At 38.2% G+C, this 19,658-nt stretch overlaps 1 protein-coding gene across 3 annotated transcripts in view; it reads right to left on the reverse strand.

Moving 5' to 3' along the window:
* Positions 1–382: 382 nt before the first annotated feature.
* CCDC186 (coiled-coil domain containing 186) overlaps positions 383–19,658 on the reverse strand; it is a 38,750-nt gene continuing 19,474 nt past the window's right edge. For all 3 annotated transcript variants that reach the window (XM_074907788.1, XM_074907789.1, XM_074907787.1), the window contains 13 exons: positions 18,424–18,552; positions 17,285–17,497; positions 15,723–15,842; positions 15,070–15,174; positions 14,635–14,733; positions 13,768–13,854; positions 12,851–12,993; positions 9,668–9,923; positions 8,828–9,017; positions 7,668–7,748; positions 6,416–6,626; positions 5,103–5,322; positions 383–4,390 (listed from right to left, as the gene is read on the reverse strand). In XM_074907788.1, coding sequence (XP_074763889.1) covers positions 4,307–4,390; positions 5,103–5,322; positions 6,416–6,626; positions 7,668–7,748; positions 8,828–9,017; positions 9,668–9,923; positions 12,851–12,993; positions 13,768–13,854; positions 14,635–14,733; positions 15,070–15,174; positions 15,723–15,842; positions 17,285–17,497; positions 18,424–18,552 — 1,938 coding nt within the window. In that variant the 3' untranslated portion in view covers positions 383–4,306. The remainder of the gene's footprint in view (positions 4,391–5,102; positions 5,323–6,415; positions 6,627–7,667; positions 7,749–8,827; positions 9,018–9,667; positions 9,924–12,850; positions 12,994–13,767; positions 13,855–14,634; positions 14,734–15,069; positions 15,175–15,722; positions 15,843–17,284; positions 17,498–18,423; positions 18,553–19,658) is intronic.

Consider the following 19,658-nt stretch of genomic DNA (forward strand, 5'->3'; position numbering starts at 1 on the left):
AGTGCAATCGAAAAGCACGGGCTGGCTGCAGGCATCACCCCGCCAAGCTGTGGGTGGTAGCAGCACCTCCCACCACAGACCAGACTATGGGTTATATAGAGTTATATCCACCTGAGGGGAAAGAAGGGGCTTGTAGGGTGCCCTCCCAGCACCCACGCCGCCCAGGTTGGGGCAGTTAAGCTGCTTTCAGCCCAGAGTACTCGTTTACAAGCATCACGAGGATGACGCTGTGCTGTAGGGAGACTCACCCTCACTACAGACCCCCCAACACAGAGCACCCTGCTGCTGCCACCACGGGCCTTCACTGAGCCACCAGGGCAGTCCAGGGTGAGGCAGCGCTGGGTAAGCTGTAGGACAAACCAGACCCAAACCAGACTTACATACATCTGTATGTTTATTATTTCAAAGTACAATATATACATAAGGTATATGATATCTTCAAAAACTTTATACAGAAACAGGTATCTACAAAATTAAATCAATAGACATTCTGTGTATATTCAGACAACATACGTACATAGATTGGAAGATTCAACATAGTTTCAGTTAGAACACGAAAATGGGAAGGAAACCCCCATCCATCTTGGAAAAGCTCTAAATACCACCCAGCTCCCTCTAAAACTCTGCCGTCTGCCCTCGGCCAGGTTTCAGGTCGTTGTGGAGACACAGCAACTCTGATTTCTAGTGCCACCTACTGCTGACATTCACTGTCACAGTTGTTTCCACCGACAGCAGGAAGGGTGAAGGCCCATTCAGACCGGCCTTGCTCGCCAAACCCCTTCCCAGATTCGGGTGTCTGCAGCATGCCGGCACTCAGTTTTACACTCGATTCAGTGGAAGGCAGAGATATGATGATTTTTTTTTTTTTTTTTTTTTTTTTTTTTAGTTATTTCAAGAGAGTAACTTCAGTTTTATTAGCTGGAGATACTGCAGGTGTTGTCAGCAACAAGTGAAGATGGTGAGAACGCATCTGAGGAACAAATCAATCTCCACTGTTTTCTGGAGACTAAAATTAAAAATATTGCACAAGTCTATGTTGCATAAAGCCAGTGATTTCTGTAGCATAAAATGGCATTTTTCCATTCAGAGGGTCTGGCTTGAGCCAATGACAGTGCTGGATTTTAGAGGGTAGAAAAGCATAAGCAGCTTTCCTTGTAGGGCCTCTAACAACATCTGGATGTGCGATGTTTGAATCAAAAGAGCACCCTGAGTATTTAAGAAACAGATGTTTAAGTCTGTAGGATACAACTAGCTACAAGCTTGGAATTCTGAAAAGCAGCCTGTGGCAAATACACATCTAATGGACACTGAATTTCAATGACAAGTATGTAGTTAACTGCTCCAGGCTGCTTTCAAAATTCATTTATCAGTTTATCTCTAGAATTCAGTTTATCTAAGGACAGTTTTCAATCTCAGGTTCATAATATAAAGTTTCCAAAACAAGGGTAAGTGAAATGCAATTGGTACACAAGCCTTGCACCAACTCTGCACCAGCTGGCGCTCACCTGTCTGAGCCACCCCACAGAAGCACACCTTTTCCCAGGAAGTGTCCTTGTTACCTGCACCAACAATGTTACACTCCTGACAACCTACCCCAGAGAAACAAGAGGCAGGTGGCTCACCCGCAACATTTTTATGGCTAATACACCACTGCCTCTCGGAAATGAGCAACATTAGTTAAGCAAAGCTGCTGCAGACCCTGCCACGTGTTCATCACATTGTGGGCTCACTGGATAGACTGTCATTTGCCAATGTGCAAGCTAGAATGAAATGTCCGTATCTAGCAATGTTTAAAATAATGCCTGTAAAAGATTACTGTGGCCCATGAAAATACCATGCACAATAATCAGTGTGATATTTTGGCTACTTTGTGTGTCCCCATAACCAAGAAAAGAAGTCTGAGAAGTTACTAGTGCTACAGAGAGGAAGCAGCATTTCCAGCAGGGCAGGAGGACAGCTAACTAGGTTTCTCAAATAACTTAAAAGGAGAAACAACCATGCCAAAAAGAAGTAAGAATTTCCACAATGTCATTGCACTTATTCCATCTGCACCACACCTCTCCTTCATTCACATTGTACACCTGGAGAACAAACATTAAATGATTACAATATTAACATGGTATCTAAAATACTGGAGTCATTCAGCTGAATGCTTGGAAACACCCAGAGATCTGGTACATTAAATCATGAAAACACAAACATACAAAAGCTAACCTATGTTTTGACATGCAAATTGTTCTAAATACTTTCTTTCAGCGGAAGGTCTAGTTCAGTCACAAACAACTGCCTGTTCACTTCCTGGAAGCTGGTGAAAAATCTGTTTCAGCAGAGACAGGTATTTCCCTCTTCTTATCACTTAAACAACAGTAAAGCAGTAGTAGTGCCGTGACTGGACTGGTCCCAATACTCTAACACGTCAGATAACCATTGCTCTCAGGAATTAGAAAAATATATGTATAAAAACCCACCCGGATTAAAGGCTCACAGTTTCTACAATGCTTGGTCAGGTTTTAAATAATTTGTTTCCACCCTCCCTTTCTAAACAAATACTTAATCCTTTGACACTGAAGGGACCTGCCATCCAAGGCTCCTGAAGCTTCTCTGGACCACAAACCAGGTCTTGATCCCACAAGGACTTTCAGAAATGTCTATCTTTAAAGTAAAAAGAAAGTCTCACTGTCTTGAATCAAGCTACTCAAACCAAATCAGACCCTTTTGCTCAATTTGGTTCATTACAAAGCTCAAGTGACTTAGTGGCACCTGAAAATGGAGTACACACCCCTAAGCCACCTAGATGCTTTAATAAATTACACTCCTGTGTGCTGCCAGATTCAGGCCCCCTGTTCTGTGTATGATGCAAATGGTGCCTGTGGTAAAATAGATTTCCCCAAGCCCCTCTCCAAGAATCCTTTCTAATTAAAATAGCTAAAGCATTGCTATTACAAATGTACACTGAATCTTTTTTCATTATAATAGGAAGTTCAAGTATTTAATAAAAACCCAAAGTATATATTTACATGGTGATCTGGTCAATTCAGTTTGGTCAAAAGGCAATAAATCTATGCATTTACTGCTGGAATAAGAGATATTTCAGATCCTGTAAATTACTTATCTTGAATTAAAACGTGAACATGATGTTGTGACTAACTAGAATCTAACAACCTTGATACTCTTCCTCCATCACCTTCTCAGCCACTGAAAGACTAAGTAACAATTCTCAGTTTGTGCAGTTTTGACCAACTAATTATTCACAACAGTAAAATTAAGGCATCACACAGATTTCTGTACTACTTTCACAATCCAACCAACAGATTAAAATCCCATTTAGATATATTTCCCATTTCTTACTTTTACTAGCTGGTCTAGACACAGTTAATAAGAAAATTTAGTTAGCTTTCTTTTGTCTTTGAAAACAGATTTTCTGATCATCTGAAAGCAAATGCAATCATGATGTCTACCTGTACATGCATAACCATGGGCAGTTAAAACTCCTACTTTTTAAATACTCTTAGTTACGCAGAATGTCAGAGAACTTCATTAATCTGATATCTGATATCAGACTTCTTTAGATCCATATATGTCTAAAGATCAAGAGTTTATGGGATTTGTTGAATTGACGTGTTTCAATTACATATACTCAACAACTGAGTCAGAAAGCTTCTTAATCCCTTAGTTTTACTGTTGTTTCACTTCTCTTGAATAAAGAAACTAACCAGTTGAATGTTAATCTAAAGCTGAAAATATGCAAAATCATGGCCACCACAAAACCAAAATTTTGTGACAAATCATTTTCCCATGCATATGTCAAAAATGCTTTATCAACCTAAATAACAGAAATAATATGCAAGAAAGGAAAAAATGTCTGAAAGCCCTTAAAAGCTCAGTAACACTGGAGATGTTGAACAGCAACTAAGACATAACTGGTTTTATTTTTTCGAGCTCCATCATTGAGACTGATTAATTACACAGTGCAGAAATTAAAACCTCACTGCAACTCACTCAAAACATAGTATGCACTGCAAAGCATCTGTATGTCATTTCAAATCAAAGTTTTATCTAAATGTAGTGCGTAGTAAAACTCAGCAGCACCTCAGGCTGGTATTGAGTAGACAGAACCACACTGATGTCAAACCCTGTAGATCTCTTACAAGCGTAAGGACAGCCTGTATGGTTAAAGGCTGTATATGCAGAATCCTGGATGCTTGTGCCGGCAGGCAATCAAATTTCAAGAAAAATGTAAAAAACAGTGGTCTATAGCACCTGCCTTTTCTGCATCTTCATGTTGGTTATTCCATGAAAGTTTTAGTTATGTCTGTTTTATTCTCTGTTCCAGTTCGTGCTTGTGTTTAATAAGCCGTTCTATTTCTGTTCCTAGAGTTTGAAGGTTTTCCTTTGGAGAGGAGAAAAAAAAGGATAGGGTAAGTTATACAGGGAAAATGAGTCAATCAGCACAAAATGCACTAATAAGTTAAAATTACTGTTTCTGTCAGCAGGTTGATACTTTCAAGTATGCAGAACAAGCGCAAATGATTAGACAGAGAAAACCAAGCTAATTTCAATAAAGGATGCAAAGCTCTCATCAACTCTTTTTTGCAGTTGCTAATATTCTACAGGCTGTCTAGAAAGTACAGCGTTCAAGGGGAATGATAATTGCAGGAAGAGATCTCCAACTTCTGCAGAACACTGCAGTCCAGCTGGCAGCCAGCACAACATCTTCCAGCCTGCCATCTTTCCCGTGCAGTGGACACGCTGCCCCAACGGCTCCGCAGGGCACCCAGCTCCTGGCCCAGGGTCAGGCACGCAGAGCCCATGCCTCTGGCTCCATGTGACCGGGGGAGAGCATGGAGAGGCTCTTCCCCACTGAACACACAGGCAGCCCAGAATTTATTTCAAGAAGCAGCCCATTAGTGCAGCATACTATGAGGGTTCCAAAAGGGAGAATCGACATGGATCATAACTGTGATTAACCCAACACTGTCAGCAGCACCGATTCAGAATGAGCTGACTCCTGAAAAGCCGCCTCCTCCTAACAGCATCCATCTCTTTGAAGGCAGTATCTCAGAACCACAAGAATGTGTGGAAGAACTGGCACAGCTACTCACCTTCAATGTAATATTTTTCAGTAATGTATCTTCTAACACAGCCTGCAGCTTCCTGTTTATCTCTAAGGAGAGTTCCAACGTGAGACCGCTATCTGCGGGATGAGATGTATACAGAGATGCCATAATCCCACCCCGTCTACTCAAGTGTACTTTGTTGAAGTCAGATGCTTCTGATGATAGTGTTCCAGCTTCTTCACGCAAAATGTAACTCTGAATAATTCTGGCAGGAAAAAAAAAAAAAAAAAAAAAAAAAAAAGAGAATTAAAACAACATTATAGCATTACAAGGCAGTGAAAAATCAGACATTGAAGTAACTTCAGATTCCTGACATAAGAGTAATTTTATTTTCAAGCAGTACTGTATTACTGAAAAAGCAGTAAAAAAAAAAAAAAAAAAATCAACTCCTGCAGTTTCTAGGACACAGGGAAACCTGGGATACCAGCAGCACTACAGGAGATGCTGGTAAGCTGAGTCACTACAATGTGCAAGGTTTACATATTTAGAACTGTTCTGAAAAAGTAATATTGCTACTGAAGAACAAAAGGTACTTATAAATGCCTCTACATTTCTTTGCTGAAACACTCCAGACAGGGAATCTTAAGCTTTGTACAGATGAGACAAAAATTACAAAGTCTCTGCTCAAGAGTTTTCACAAGCTGTGATCGTGTTCTATGAAATGGTACCAGATGGGTATGAATGTATAGGCTCATTAAGCAAGGGCTATACTTAACAGACACTTGTACTTTCCAGAGGAAGGTATATGCCACAATTTCTTCCCCTCCTAACTGAAGTTCCAGACATCATCCTGCAAGACAAGATTTCCAAGGAAGTGTAATCTTGTCTCTCACATGTTAAATACTGACCACCTTTGGCTCAGATAGCTTGTTTGTTTGCTATGCATGCCAGACTACCATCTGGAATTATGAAGATTTGCCTTCCAAAACAAACACTTACAATCAACACCCTTTTAAGCACATGAAGAGAATGGACTCTTCCGTTAGCCAGTGGCAGCAGTCCACCTCAAATCAGCCACCTGGGGAACATTTTGCTACCAAAAAACCACTTGCACCAGCATATTCCTCCTGAAAAAATTTAATAGTAAACAACTCAGCAACTACTGTAACTGCTGAGGAAAGATAAGGAAAAAAGCCCCAGAGATTAATTCTGTCTTTGAGGTCTACTGTCACTGCAATATTTTTATTGTTTTAAGTATTTTCATAAAGATAATTACTTGACTTACATAAACTCTAGAATACTTGTCTAGTGCACCAACTCAGCACTGAAAAACTGTATGAACAGAACTCAGAACATACTTTGTTTTTTTCCTGATTTCCTCCACCAGTTGTTTTATGTGATCCTCCATAAACTCCATCTTTTCATTTTTTCGAGCATGTGCCTTCTGTAGTCTTAGTATTCTTTCAACCAAGACAGACTTGTCCACCTCTGGGAAGCTATCCACAGCTACGGAAGATCCAGTATTCTCAGGTGACCGATCCTCATTGCTGCTGCGTGCATTAAGGGATCCTGCCAAGACATCCATATTTATAAAAACTCTTTTTGCTTTTATACCAGGTAAAACACCTCTACTAGTGCAGTGTATGCATTCATTACATTCAGTAGTTTAAGATATTTTCTTCAGAATGTCCCTTTCCCTTATATGTTAGTGGGGTTTTATATAAACAATCCTCATACCATTTAAACGATAATGCTGGGACAGCAGTGTAGTCCCCTAGCACGGGGGTAGTCCCTTTAATCATGGTTGCTTCAGTGATGCTTATTCCTGCATAAGTACCTTCATATTCATTAATATGACTTCATACAAGACTGAGCTAATTTTAAACATATCTGATCTGGAGTTCACTAAAATTACAACACTATGAAAACTGTACAGACTGACAAAAGCCCCATGTAAAAACACTCCGCAGCATTGATCACATGAAGCTTGAGGTATTTTCTTTTCTTTCTGTTCTTAAGTCTTTACCTCTCTCATACAGTGAGATTACAAGACACTTCGACAGAACTAACCCAATGTGAAATCCAGACATATTGAGGAAGAAAACAGATGTTGTTTTCAGTGCTAAAAATAACCACTTCTAATTGGATAGAAAGCAATGAATTTTACACACATACACTGATGCCTCTAAATGTGTTAATTGATTTATCATTTACACGGTTGCAACTGTCAATAGTGCAATTAAACAACGTCAGAAGCCACTGCTCATTTCTGTTTTGCCTCTGGCAGCATTTAAGAGGGTCCTCTATAAATTGGAGTCCTCTGAGCTTCCTCCAAACATAAAAGCGACAAAATAAAGGCAGGCATTTAAAAAGAACCAAAATACATAAACATTATAAACATTAAACCTTAATCTCCTAATAAGCACCTACAACTGCATTCAGCTAAGTGCAATTTGGTGTTTAAAGGCCATTTTGTCAGCTTTAATGGGAGGCTGCCCACACACTGCATATGCATAAACCACAGAAAGAGCAAGGCTCACGGCAGCACACCATGGCAACCTTATTAAGATCGAAGGATTGTTTTGGCAGCCCTGCTATGTGCTATATTACCTGATGAACTGGAACGGCTTCCCATGCTGCTGACTTCTTTGTCATAATTACCATTTTCCATCTGATCCAATTTCCTCCGTGCTAAAAGTATAACAAAATGATGGTTACCAAAGGCAGACGAAAACCTATAAATCACAGTGTTACACAACATACAAAAACTCTAATCCTACCCGATCTGTGCTAATTTGACAGGGTTTGACAACTGAAAGATAATGGTAGTAACCAGAAAACCCCAAAACCAAACAGTCCCCCTCCTCTCACTGCCCCCAACAATGAAGCATGTGGATTCAACATCCACCACAATCCCCACACCCTGCAGCAGTTGCCAGTTGAAGAGGGTAATGTCATACATAGGATTAACTGGGAACAACAAGACTTAAATTTGAATTTATTTTTGATTAGGACTGCCATGTAAATAACTACTGAATGACAGAATGGCAACTCTGCTCCAGGATCTCCTAACTCTCTCACTGCTGGGAGCTGGGTGCAGTACATGTGTCAGAAGCACCACTCCTTCAGTAGGCATCGAGAAAGTGGTTCATGTATGGGCAAAGAGAGACATGGAACTTGTCTTGCACAATGCCAACAGGATCGGATCTCTTCTTTCAAATATATTTCAAACAGATCTATCTGCATTCAGAGCATATGCATTACTGGGTATTTAATGATTTCTACTTGTTGACAAAATTAGTCATCAGTGTCTCCATATCCATCTTTAAAAAATGAAGCGCTGTGTTTAATATACTAAAAAAATGTCACCAGCAATTCCTGATGCAGTCAGCAACCAGGAAACTTCTAGCAACTTTTGAACACACTCCTACACAGACCAGGATCCACATATACCCACAGTGACATTTCAGTAGTCATACAAATGATAACAAAGATGAAGCTCTTTTGAAATGTATCTGTCATTTTATGTCTCAGCCCATTTCAAAAATCATATTTAAGACTGAAAATTGACACTAAGGCCTGTTCCCTGTAACTTCAGTTTCTGCAAGATCTAACTTGCTCACACTCTCCCGTTATCTTTAGGGACAGAGAAAGCTTGAAGGGCTACAACCAAACAGTGTACATACACAGACAGGACCCTAGTCTCTACCAGACACCGTGAATGGGCTTAGCAATGGGGTTGACTCATTATATCTAAGAATAATTTCAACCTAGCTGAAGTTGTTTTGTGAGATCTTTCAGGTTTGCTGCATGCTTGCGCTTCTGGGTAGCCAGTTCATCTTTCAGTTCATCCACGTGGGTCTTCAGCGCTGTTAGTTCTTTCTGCTCTGAAGCCAGCTGAGCCTGTAGCATCTCAACCTCTAGCTTTCGCTGATCTTCCTCCTTGTGCAACTTGGTGGCCTGAAATTGTAGTTTTATTTTCAGTCATATACAAAAAAAATTCAGCCTAACCATACTATATGTTCAACAGCCCTAACTCTGTACTTTCCACCTGAGAATCATTCATGTTTTACATTTATTATTTAGACTAAACACTGCCACTGCATACGAATATGCAGCACAGTGTAACGTTGCAGTCAGACTCCTGAACCATCTCCAAAACATCTACATGATACAGTACAGAGCCATGCAGAGCTGTACAGTGCAGTCACATTACCTCCCATGACACACCATGTCTATTAAAAATTACATTTATCTCATAGTACAAACAGGACCTAAGAAACAGTTTACAGTAATAAACTTCACAGACAAATTACAACCTTTTGATTGTTTCAGTGACAGTTGCACAGAGAACAACTTCGTACTCCCAGAAAGAGCAACACAGTAACATCTCCTCATTTCAGTGCACTGTGCCTCAGGATTTCTTTCCCCTTTGAAACATAAGGTGTTCATATTCCACTGCTATTATTCTATCAAACTGACAAACTCAACAAGAAATTGTGGTCAGGTAAGCAATGACACAAGGTGGAATTCATGTGCCACATCTTTATCAGTGTCAGACATCTTACTAGTGAAAAAAAAAAAACAACCAAGCTGCACACTGTACTCACCAGATCATCTTTAGTCTGCTGAACACATTCCAGCTGATTCTGCAGCTCTCTTTCGCTATAAGAAAGCTTATCCAACTGGCTCTGTAAGGAATTGTTTTCAGACTGAAGCTGTGCATTCTTACTGGTTAATTTTTCAGTGAATATCAATAGCTCAGATTCTCTTTTCCGACTACCTTCAATGTCCTTCTGGAGATCAGCAACCAAATGATTGAAACCATCTACTTCTTCCTTTAAAGCACTGATTTCTTGTTCATCTCTGTCAAAGAAATTATATCTTATTAGGGATAACATGAGCTTAAAGATATGAAACCTTACTAAAATGAAAGCATTCAGGTCAAGACCAAGTAAGGCAGAGGAACAATTAATGGCCCCGGCCCATCTGTTAGTCACTGGATCGTTTTAAATGCTAGAGGAGTTTGCAGATTCCACTTCATGACCTGTTGCAGTGCTGAAGTGACAAATATCTGCATCCCACAGAAGGGCATGCAATCATTAGCTTCCTCAAGGAACAGCATCTCTCTGTATTCAACTTCATGAGCTTCAGTATAGGGTATAAATAAAACCCTCAAAAGCAAATCCTGTAGATAAGAAGAAGGTCTGCAAACCCAACAAAGTGGTCATTCTGCAAAAGGACGTGTCTTTAAGAGATGGAGAAATACTCCAGTTTCAAGCTTCTCCAGGACAGCAGTACAGTGACTTCTGAAACATCCTCATTCCAAGCAGCGCAGCTCTGATTCAAAGGACCTGGCTCACTCCACGATCCCTCCCCCAATGCTCTACAAAGCAAGTTCTTGTTTCTATAGAAGCACTCATTAGCAGACACTTGATCTCTCACTTGCAATCCATTTGAGGGAGAAAATCCGTATCTTCAGTCATGATCACCGTTTTAGACAAAGTGATTGAAATTAATTCAAAAGTTAAATAGCTGTTAAAAATGTCCTCATTTGCTCTCACAATATTATTTCAATAGTTCTACGATCACAGGATTTTCTACACCTTTCTAAAACCTTACCATCCAACATCAGCAGAAAAACCCTTACCTCTCTCTCACAGGAAATGTGTGTATTTAACTTTAAAAATAAAATTAACAGTTATACAAAGCAAGGGCATACATCTAATTTAATTCCCTGTCATACAATTTAATTACCAGGAGCCTCAATTCCCTTTAAATCAACAACCCCACGTCAACATGTTTCTTCAAGCAAACGTGAGCTCAGGCAATCCAAATCATTAATTCTGAAAATTAACTGTAATTTTGCAAAACTAAGTAACTGAATTCTACTAGAACTCTATTACTATAAATTATATGCTTCCAGCTACCAAAATGAGGAGTTAATGACAACAGAAGTTAGCTAGCATTGCACTACCAAAGTATAACATCAAATATATTGCACCCTGCCTTTACAGTCCTTTTTAGGTTAATTCCACCTTTCAGGAGACTTAAGACTGAATAACTACAGCACTGATTTTTTTCTTCTTCAGCCATTTATGCTGCAAAATCTCAATACAGCTCCCATTTAAAAACCTATGCCAGAAGACTATGCTTATATTTTGCATTTCTAAATATGTAGTTTCATTATGACAGGAAAAATCTCTAGTTAACCGTCAGGGTTCAACCAGACAGAATTCAAGTGTTTAAAGCATCCTAGAAGAGATCTCTAGCTTATCCTTAAAAGTTCTCCAGTAAAGGAGACCAGGCAACACTGGAGGTAATCAGTATCCAGCTCATCCACAAAGTTCTTCCCAGCATTCAACCTAAAATGATCTTTCCTGCAAAACTCTTACTTTTATCCTTCCTCCAATGAACAAGAACGACTGAACACTGCCTTTTATACATTGCAGGGCATCTCTATTATGTCTTCTCTTCCCTAGGCTAAAGAAACCTGTCTCTTCTATTCTTTTCTCATCAATAAAACAGGGAAGATTGTGTGAATTAAGATGAAATTCCTTCCATTTGCTTCCAAGAAAATGAAAAGTAGTAAGTTCGTTTATTCTACATAACAACAGGAAAAGCAGAGGTCAAGATTCTCAAATTTCTCTTTCATAGGTGATAACAGGAATTTTTACTGGTCCAAGTTTTTAATCTCTGGTTGAGATTCCACAACAGTATCAAACATTCTAAGCGGTACTGGAAACATGTTAAAGTCATTCTAAAAGAAAAATAAAAGACAACATGAAATTTGACGTAGGGATAGTAAGTGTTGCACAGAAGAATATTTAAAAAAATAAATCCAACTTGAATAAGAATGAGACAGATATTTAATCACGTCTCGATTACACTGAGAGGAAAAGATAACTGGAAAAACACATTTATAGTTTCACAATGTGATCACAATCATTTTAATTGATTTGGCAAGATCCCAAGGGAAAAACAACTGTTATTGACCAAAGTGTAAGCTTCAGTTGTCACTTACATACTGCAGATTCCCTAAAAACGCTAATGACACGGTGCCAATACAGCTGACCAGCACACAGCAAAGGGAAAACGCTTCATTCAACTGTTTAAAAGCACAGGAGGGACAGGTAGCATCTCCATTTATGCAACACCATAAGAATCAGTGAAGTGGATAGCATTTGCATATCCAAGCCATTATGCACCATATAGAAACATGACTATGCTCAGACACTCCTCAAGTGTCCACAAACCCAACTCCTCTGAGATTATTTCCCTCACATTAAGTGAACAAATTGACACAGCAGAATTAATTCCATTCCATTAGAAATACAAGTGCTCCTTACTATCTGAATACAGCCTCTGTCAAATATACAAAATTCTTTTTGTTAAACACTTTCATTCATCCATCACAATTTTGAAGCGATCTACCTTTCCAGTTCAGTTGCTCCTCCCCAGTCTTTCAATAAAACAAGCACTGGGCAGACACCGAGAAGACACAAACATCCTACAGAGTATGTATATGTATGCAAGCACTTCTTGTTCTAATAATTAAAGATGTGAATTCGATTTATCAGTCTCAATCCCCTTGTCATGTAAAAGGCCACCAAGGTTACCTCCAGTACTAACAATACTGATTTGAAAAACACTTAAGATTAGGAAAGCATCTAAATTAGGTCAGGGATTCTTCAAATTACAATATATATTAAAGCACCGATAATTTCAATAAAGAAAAATTTTCCAAATTCAAGAGAGTATTTTAAATCATTCCTCAAAGTTCATAGCTGTACCTCTGATGTTGATCCTGGAGACGATCTACAGTTTTGACTCTGTCCAGCAAATTCTGAATTTCAGTTTTCTGTCTATTAATGATTTCTTTATACTTGGATAACTCATCTTCTGTTCTTAAACGCTCATCCTCTAGACACTTTACCTAAATAGAAAAAGAATCAGAAACTATTTACGCTTGCAAACTTCAGAGCTGAATTATTCTGATCAAATGTCTAGATTGTTGTAAAAAGCTCCTGTGGGATTTTTTTTTTGGTGGTTCCAAGTAGCTAGCAACAATATCCCAAATATTTCAGATCAAATAAAGTCAGAAAATTAAAGACCAAACAAAATGCAAAAAGAAATATCAAATCAAACAAGTGCGATTAACATTATTTTTGTCCAAAGACTCAAACTTATTGGTCTAATGGACCAGGTTCCAAAGACATCACCTCTCCCCAGTTAGCAAGCCAACCCCTTATTATGTCATCCACCCTTTTTCTAAGGTCCTGTTGAGTTAAATGGATAGAGGGACCAGCACGCTAATCTATAGACCATTCAGAAGTTATGGATAGCATATACTCCTTACTCGAGGTCACATGCATGAAGTCTACAAAACTAGCTTCTCAGGCAGGAAAAGTTTACAAGTATTCTTTATTCTAAGTTACTAAATTTACAAGATGTTTACTGTTTCTCACAACTTTTCAATTAAATGAGGTACACGCCATGAAACAAAACATACTATGGATCAACTGATACTCCCTAGGAAAGACTACCCGGTGTCACCAATTGCATAACACTTCCAGTCACATGCCAGCTCGTCTCTAATCACACTGTTTATTCCAAAAGAAGAATACAATTAACAGATTGAATATAGTCTTCTTCCAAAACCCAGAACTATGCCTTTAGCTCCTCTGCAGTCCAACACAGCACACATTACCTTTGTTCTCAGTGTTCGAAGTTCATCCATGCCTTCTTTAAATGTTCTCTTCAAGTCTTCCAGTTCTTTTATTTTTGCATGATGCACCTTTATAAATATAGAGTGAGAAGCATCTTGAGAAACCTAAATGGACAGTGGCATCTCCTGGGATGTCAAAAATATCTAGGCCAATGCAGGCCACCACAATAGCTGAGAGGGCCTGAGGTAGAACAGGTACCCTAAAGGTTTGTTTTACTTTGTAAAAAAGCAAAGCAAAGCCTAAAAGCTTCTTTACTCTCAGAAGAAAGAACTGAGAACAAAAGTGAGATTACATACTCTGGTTTTAGGTGTGCAAATCTACACCACAACAGCCCCTGGGGAAAGTTCTAGGCAAACTGACACGGTTAACAAGGAAGATGGCATATGCACATGAGCTGTGAACAGGTACTAAATCATTAGAGAATTTAGCTTCTGAGCTAGCAAATCTCCATGTAAAACAGAGGCTGTTCCCTGTCTCTCCTTGCCACATATCTTGGCAAAATACTGAGAAAGACCTGCCCATTATCTGAGTTTGTGTTCTAAATTACAACAACATTCACGTTTATAAATGAAAGAGCACTCATTTTGTCCTCTTGTATCATACTTGTCCTATAACTTTGTTTTTAAAAAGTCCAAAGTAATTGGACTTAAATCCAAGGTAATAGCTAAAAACATCCTGCAAAAAGTTGGGCTGGAGGCAAAACACCTCGGATGTAGTATTAGGCCAAAAAGAAAAATGTTTGGCAAAAATTGTAAGCGGCATAAAGTAAGATTCTCAAAATTAAAAGCTCACGGCATTCTTAACTACTAGGTTGCCAACTGCATTGTCTCCACACACCGCACACTTACCTCCAAGTGGTCAGACTTCTCCTGAATTTGTTTCTCCAGTTCTCCTTTAGTTACTCGGAGTTTTGCATCCAATTCATTTGATTTAATTTCTTCTGACTCCTAAAAGGATTGAAAAAATGTAAGTAGAGTTGTAGTTTTACATTCCGCTTTCTAGTTTACGAGCATATAGACGGCATTTCACATCCCTGACTCTCTTCTGTAGGTACACATCTAATAATTCTGAACATGCCAAGAAAGACCCCCATGCTGCACGCCAACCAAGACAAACATTTTCCCTTTTATTTAACAACTTTCTAAGTAAAGAAACCAGTGACTAGTTATTTCAGCTTTGTAGCTTACACAGGATAATTCTTCCCTGCTACAGCTTGAGATAGGGAAGAAAAAGAAGACTCAGATGCTAAACACTAATTTCACCCCCTGAGAAAATGTGCCTACTTGATAGGTTTTTATCATTTCTTGACAGTTTTTCCTTATCTGGTCTGCTTCTTCTTTTGCTTCAGTTAATTTTGTCGTTGCATCTTTGAGGCGTTCTTTGGTTTCCTACAAAAATAGTAACAAATAATGGGCTGAACCTATTAATCTAATAATCTGGGAAAAGCATTTGTCATAATAAAAGTTTCCTATTTCAGTCTGGAAAGAATTAACAACAACAAAAATTAAATATGTCCAGCATTATTTTTCCACTTGCTTCCATTCAACTATTATTTTATGCAATTTTGTTTGTTCCAACACTGAAAGCACAAGAAAAGGATGTCTTGGTTACGTGCATGCACATTTTCAGATGATGGATTTAGTTTAATTTTTAATGTGATTAAGACAACAGTTAATTCATACTAAAAAAAAATAATTAAAAGATCACTAGATTAAATAGAATCCCCCCATATATCTTTCCCCTCATATTCTTTCAACATTTACATTTCAGTACCAACATCTTTAAGAGCACTATTCTGACTTTTGGTGCAGGTATTCAAATTAAACGAAAAACACTTTAGAAACAGATTTTAATACTATCTAAAAAATAAACAGTATAGCAACTACATTCCTCTGACTGTATTTTCATGTCATGGTACCAGTACTGCTTCACTAACCTTGTGTGAATCCATTTCTGTTTTCAATTTGTTCTGAGCCCATTTTACTTTGATAACATGAGAATTGATTTCTTCCTTCAATTTTTCTATTTCTCTGCTGAGTCGAGTGGCTTCACCATCCTAAGAAGATTTCATAGATTTTATTTTATGGATTTAAATCATCCAGTGCTTCTACAAAAAAAGCTCCTCTCAAGTCTCAAACTGACACAGGGTTTGGTTATTTTTTTCCTTAATGTCTTGATTTGGAAAAAGCATGCACATACTTGAGAGTGCTCAATAATGCTTTAGCCCATAATCCCATGAAAAAAACCCACATCAGTGTTCTGGTTTAAACAGCAAGGTAAGGCTGCATTACTGTTAGTATACATTAATGTTACCTATCTGTTAAAAGGTAAAGCACAGTCTAGAGTTCCAATGTAAAATAAGTATCTCCTGGGTAAACTGCACAGTCCTCATTTTGTTCTTTTTTGGCAAAAGGACGAGGAAACACAGGTTTAGAGTGGTAAGGTCATATATTATACAAGGCTACGGACAAAAATCATGACACCATGGAATGTTATTACCAACTAGACAGTGCAGACTAGTGTGAGCACTGTCAGCAAAATGTATGCAAGTCAAATCACTGACCCGTGCCAAGAAAGGATGCTGGCATAACCTTCTATACCAGCATCCACAAACCACTGCATTAAGCCAAATTTTCAAACTGAGTTTCGGAAGTAAAAGCTCATCTTAGTAAAAAAAATTTAAATCAGCACCATATGAGGGCAGTACAATTCCTGTAAGGATCTAGTGCAATCCTCAGGAGTTCTGAAGACAGATAGTAAGTTCTGTTTAGGAAACCTGAAGTCATGCTCCCACTTCCTGTTCACGTGAGGGAGGATACAGATGTGATTTTATGTTTCAGAACCATAATTTTTAGGACTTTTATTAAGATATATTTTTCTGATCCTTCTCTGCATAGAACTCAGAAACCCAAATCAAAGTTTGAACCCTATTAACTTGTCAATTTTTGGATCTTTCACATGAAATAGAATTGTGAAGCACAGCCATGAAGCACAATATAAAAAGACCTGGATAATTTAAGAGGCTGGTGGGAATCTCTTATTGGCTTCTAAAAAAGAATGGCAAACTTTTGGAACTGGCCCTGAAAAATAGTATTACTTTATTACCCATTTTTAGTAGCACAAAAGAAAAAATAGAGAAAAATAGCAAAAACCCTGCAATAATTTATGCCATTACAGCCTTAAAAAAAATCCAAACAAACTAGAAATTGCCTCAAAATCCAGGCATCTGCAATAAGCACCCTTTTCGATTTTGACAGAAAAAAACCTTTATGTTTCACAAACTAATATTCAGGGATATATTAAAAGAAACTTCAAAAAGAGATGACAATAACTCAGTAACTTCTTCCCCTTCCCTTGGAGGAAAGGGGTTTTCACAGCGATATGGCAAAACCAAACAAAACCAGGTTTCTTTCACTAAGTACAATAGCAAACAAGTGATAAGGTTGTTCTGATAGTGCTTTTAATCATTCACTCAAGTCATACGGCAATAAAGAGTACCTTAGTTTCATAGAGCTGGTGCAATCTTCCTTTTTCCTGAGAAAGCTGTTTGATTTTATTAGTATGCTTTTCTATTTCTTTATTTGCATCTCTCACTCTTCTCTCAAGTATCTCCTTTTCCTTTCTGAGATCAAGCGACTCCTTCTCCCCTCGAACATATTTCATCACCATTGTTTCCTTCTCATGGCGTGCTTCTTCACATTTTTTGTTTGCCTTGAAATATATTAAGACAGAATGAATCAATCCTGTATTTCTTAATTAGCTTTTATAAGACACTACTGAATATTTTCAGTATTGCACTATAATAGCTTAACCAAGTAGGACTCAAACGCTCCAGTTTAGCAAAGACTTAGATCCCACTTTAGTACTGGAATTACTCATACTTCTAACACTAAATATTTATCTAAGCAGCTGCAGCTTCACAGACACGTCTCGAATCATCAATACACTAGTGATTTGGAATATAACTGGTTGTTCCAGAAGGAAAGAAGTGTATTTGGTAAGTTTTAATAACAAAATTTTGCAAATATCCAGTACTAGTCCTCTGTCTTCCCTCATCCACATGCCAACTACATTATTCAGTAGCTTATTTTTCAGACGGCTCATTTTTACAGATTTCCCCTGCTGCCTTCTTCAAATAAAAAAAACCAAAGAATCAGACACTGAGCTTTAGAGTTCACATAATAGAGAAAATACTTGGCACAATAAGGTATTAAGAAGGAAAAAAAAAAAATCATCTCAGTTCTCAGTAATACATGAGACAAAACAAGAGCTTTCTGCTGGAGTTGAGAAAAATACTAATTTTGTGATAGCCTGTCTGAAAAAAGGCACTGCCAGCTTTTACCTCCTTTTGAATCAAGATCAGCTTACAGGCAAGGAAAATTAGATTCCTTGAAGGGTGAACTCCATACATATAAACACACATATTGAAAAGAGTTATCAGGCACTCTAGAATGTTAACAGATGTTTAGAAATTAATTGATGCCAGTTATCAGAAATGCATATATAACTGCACACTAGTAGTTCCAGTGTTGGCAGATTTTGCCTTACCTAATGATCCAACCACTGAAGCTACACGTTTCCTACAAGAACCAAGTTTGTTCATAAGATGTTCAATAATTAAAGGTTTTACATATTACCTGTTCCATTCGAAAGGCCATCTCTTTATGCAGCTGCTGAATAGCATTTTTGGCTGCTGCATCTTGAGTTAAAAGTTTGTCTTTACTAGCTTTCACTTCTTTATTAAGCTCTTCCATTCTTGCTTCCAGCTAAAAGACAACATTATGATATAATTATAGGGAAAATAAGACTTTGATCATGTTTAGTACAGGCAGGAACATCTTACAAAAAATTAGATGCTTCAACAGATATTTACCTGTATTTTACACTTGTCAATCTTCAACTATCCGTATCAACATCTAGCTTTGCATTACAGTACAAGCATGAAAGATGTCAATTTTCATCTTCAGTTAAACTGAAGAGGCATCAAATCAAGTAACACACAAAGCACAGTAATTTACTACACAAAAAAATTAGATCAATAGCAATGCTGAGATGCCAAAGCAGAGCTGGCTGCTATCTGAAGTTGCTTCACCTTCCATGTTTTGTTGCTATACCTGTGCCATATCCTCCACCGTGCCAACAGTCATGCATCCATACTGAACTGGAAAGGGAATTAATTCATTGAAAAATAATTCAACAAATAAAGCAGTACTTAGTCATTGTGCTGGCACTTTTTTTAGCCATTTAGTGAACCAAGTCAGAGACCTGATCCAGCTGAAGAATAATTACCAATGTTCAACTGGAACACTTCCCAGAGCGTGCTCACTGCACAGCTGTGCAAGTCCAGCACAAGCAGCAGCACTAGCACAAGAGCAAGTGGTGGCTACATAAGCTGCAACACTGCTCAAAGGTTGTTCAAATTGGGACTTAATGACTACCCTCTTGTTCCAGGGGAAAGCCTATTCACCCAGGCTAGGTTTTTTTTGTTTTGATTGGGTTTTAAGGGGGGTGGGCGCAGTGGAAAAAAGTACAAATCTGAGGGTCAGTATCTTACGTTTTTGCGCAGTTCCAAACTGCTACATAAAAAGGCAAGAACAACCTAAAATACTTCTGTTACCACACAATGAATTGACTACACTCTGTTCAGCTTTGCAAATGAATTACTGCCCATATGAAAAAAAGTTTTACACATGCAAGCATGCGTATACAGTTTGCTTACAACTGAGTGCTGCCAAGCTTTCATTTGCTTGAAAGCTTCCACAAAACACTGATTCAGAAGTTAACAATAAAACACATCAGAAATGAAAAAACTCAAGTGTTTCACTGCCACATATCTTACAACTCCAGGTGCTACCCAACTACAATATAAAAG

Source organism: Athene noctua, chromosome 5, assembly GCF_965140245.1.
Source record: "Athene noctua chromosome 5, bAthNoc1.hap1.1, whole genome shotgun sequence".
In the NCBI taxonomy this organism is placed as follows: Eukaryota; Metazoa; Chordata; class Aves; order Strigiformes; family Strigidae; genus Athene; species Athene noctua.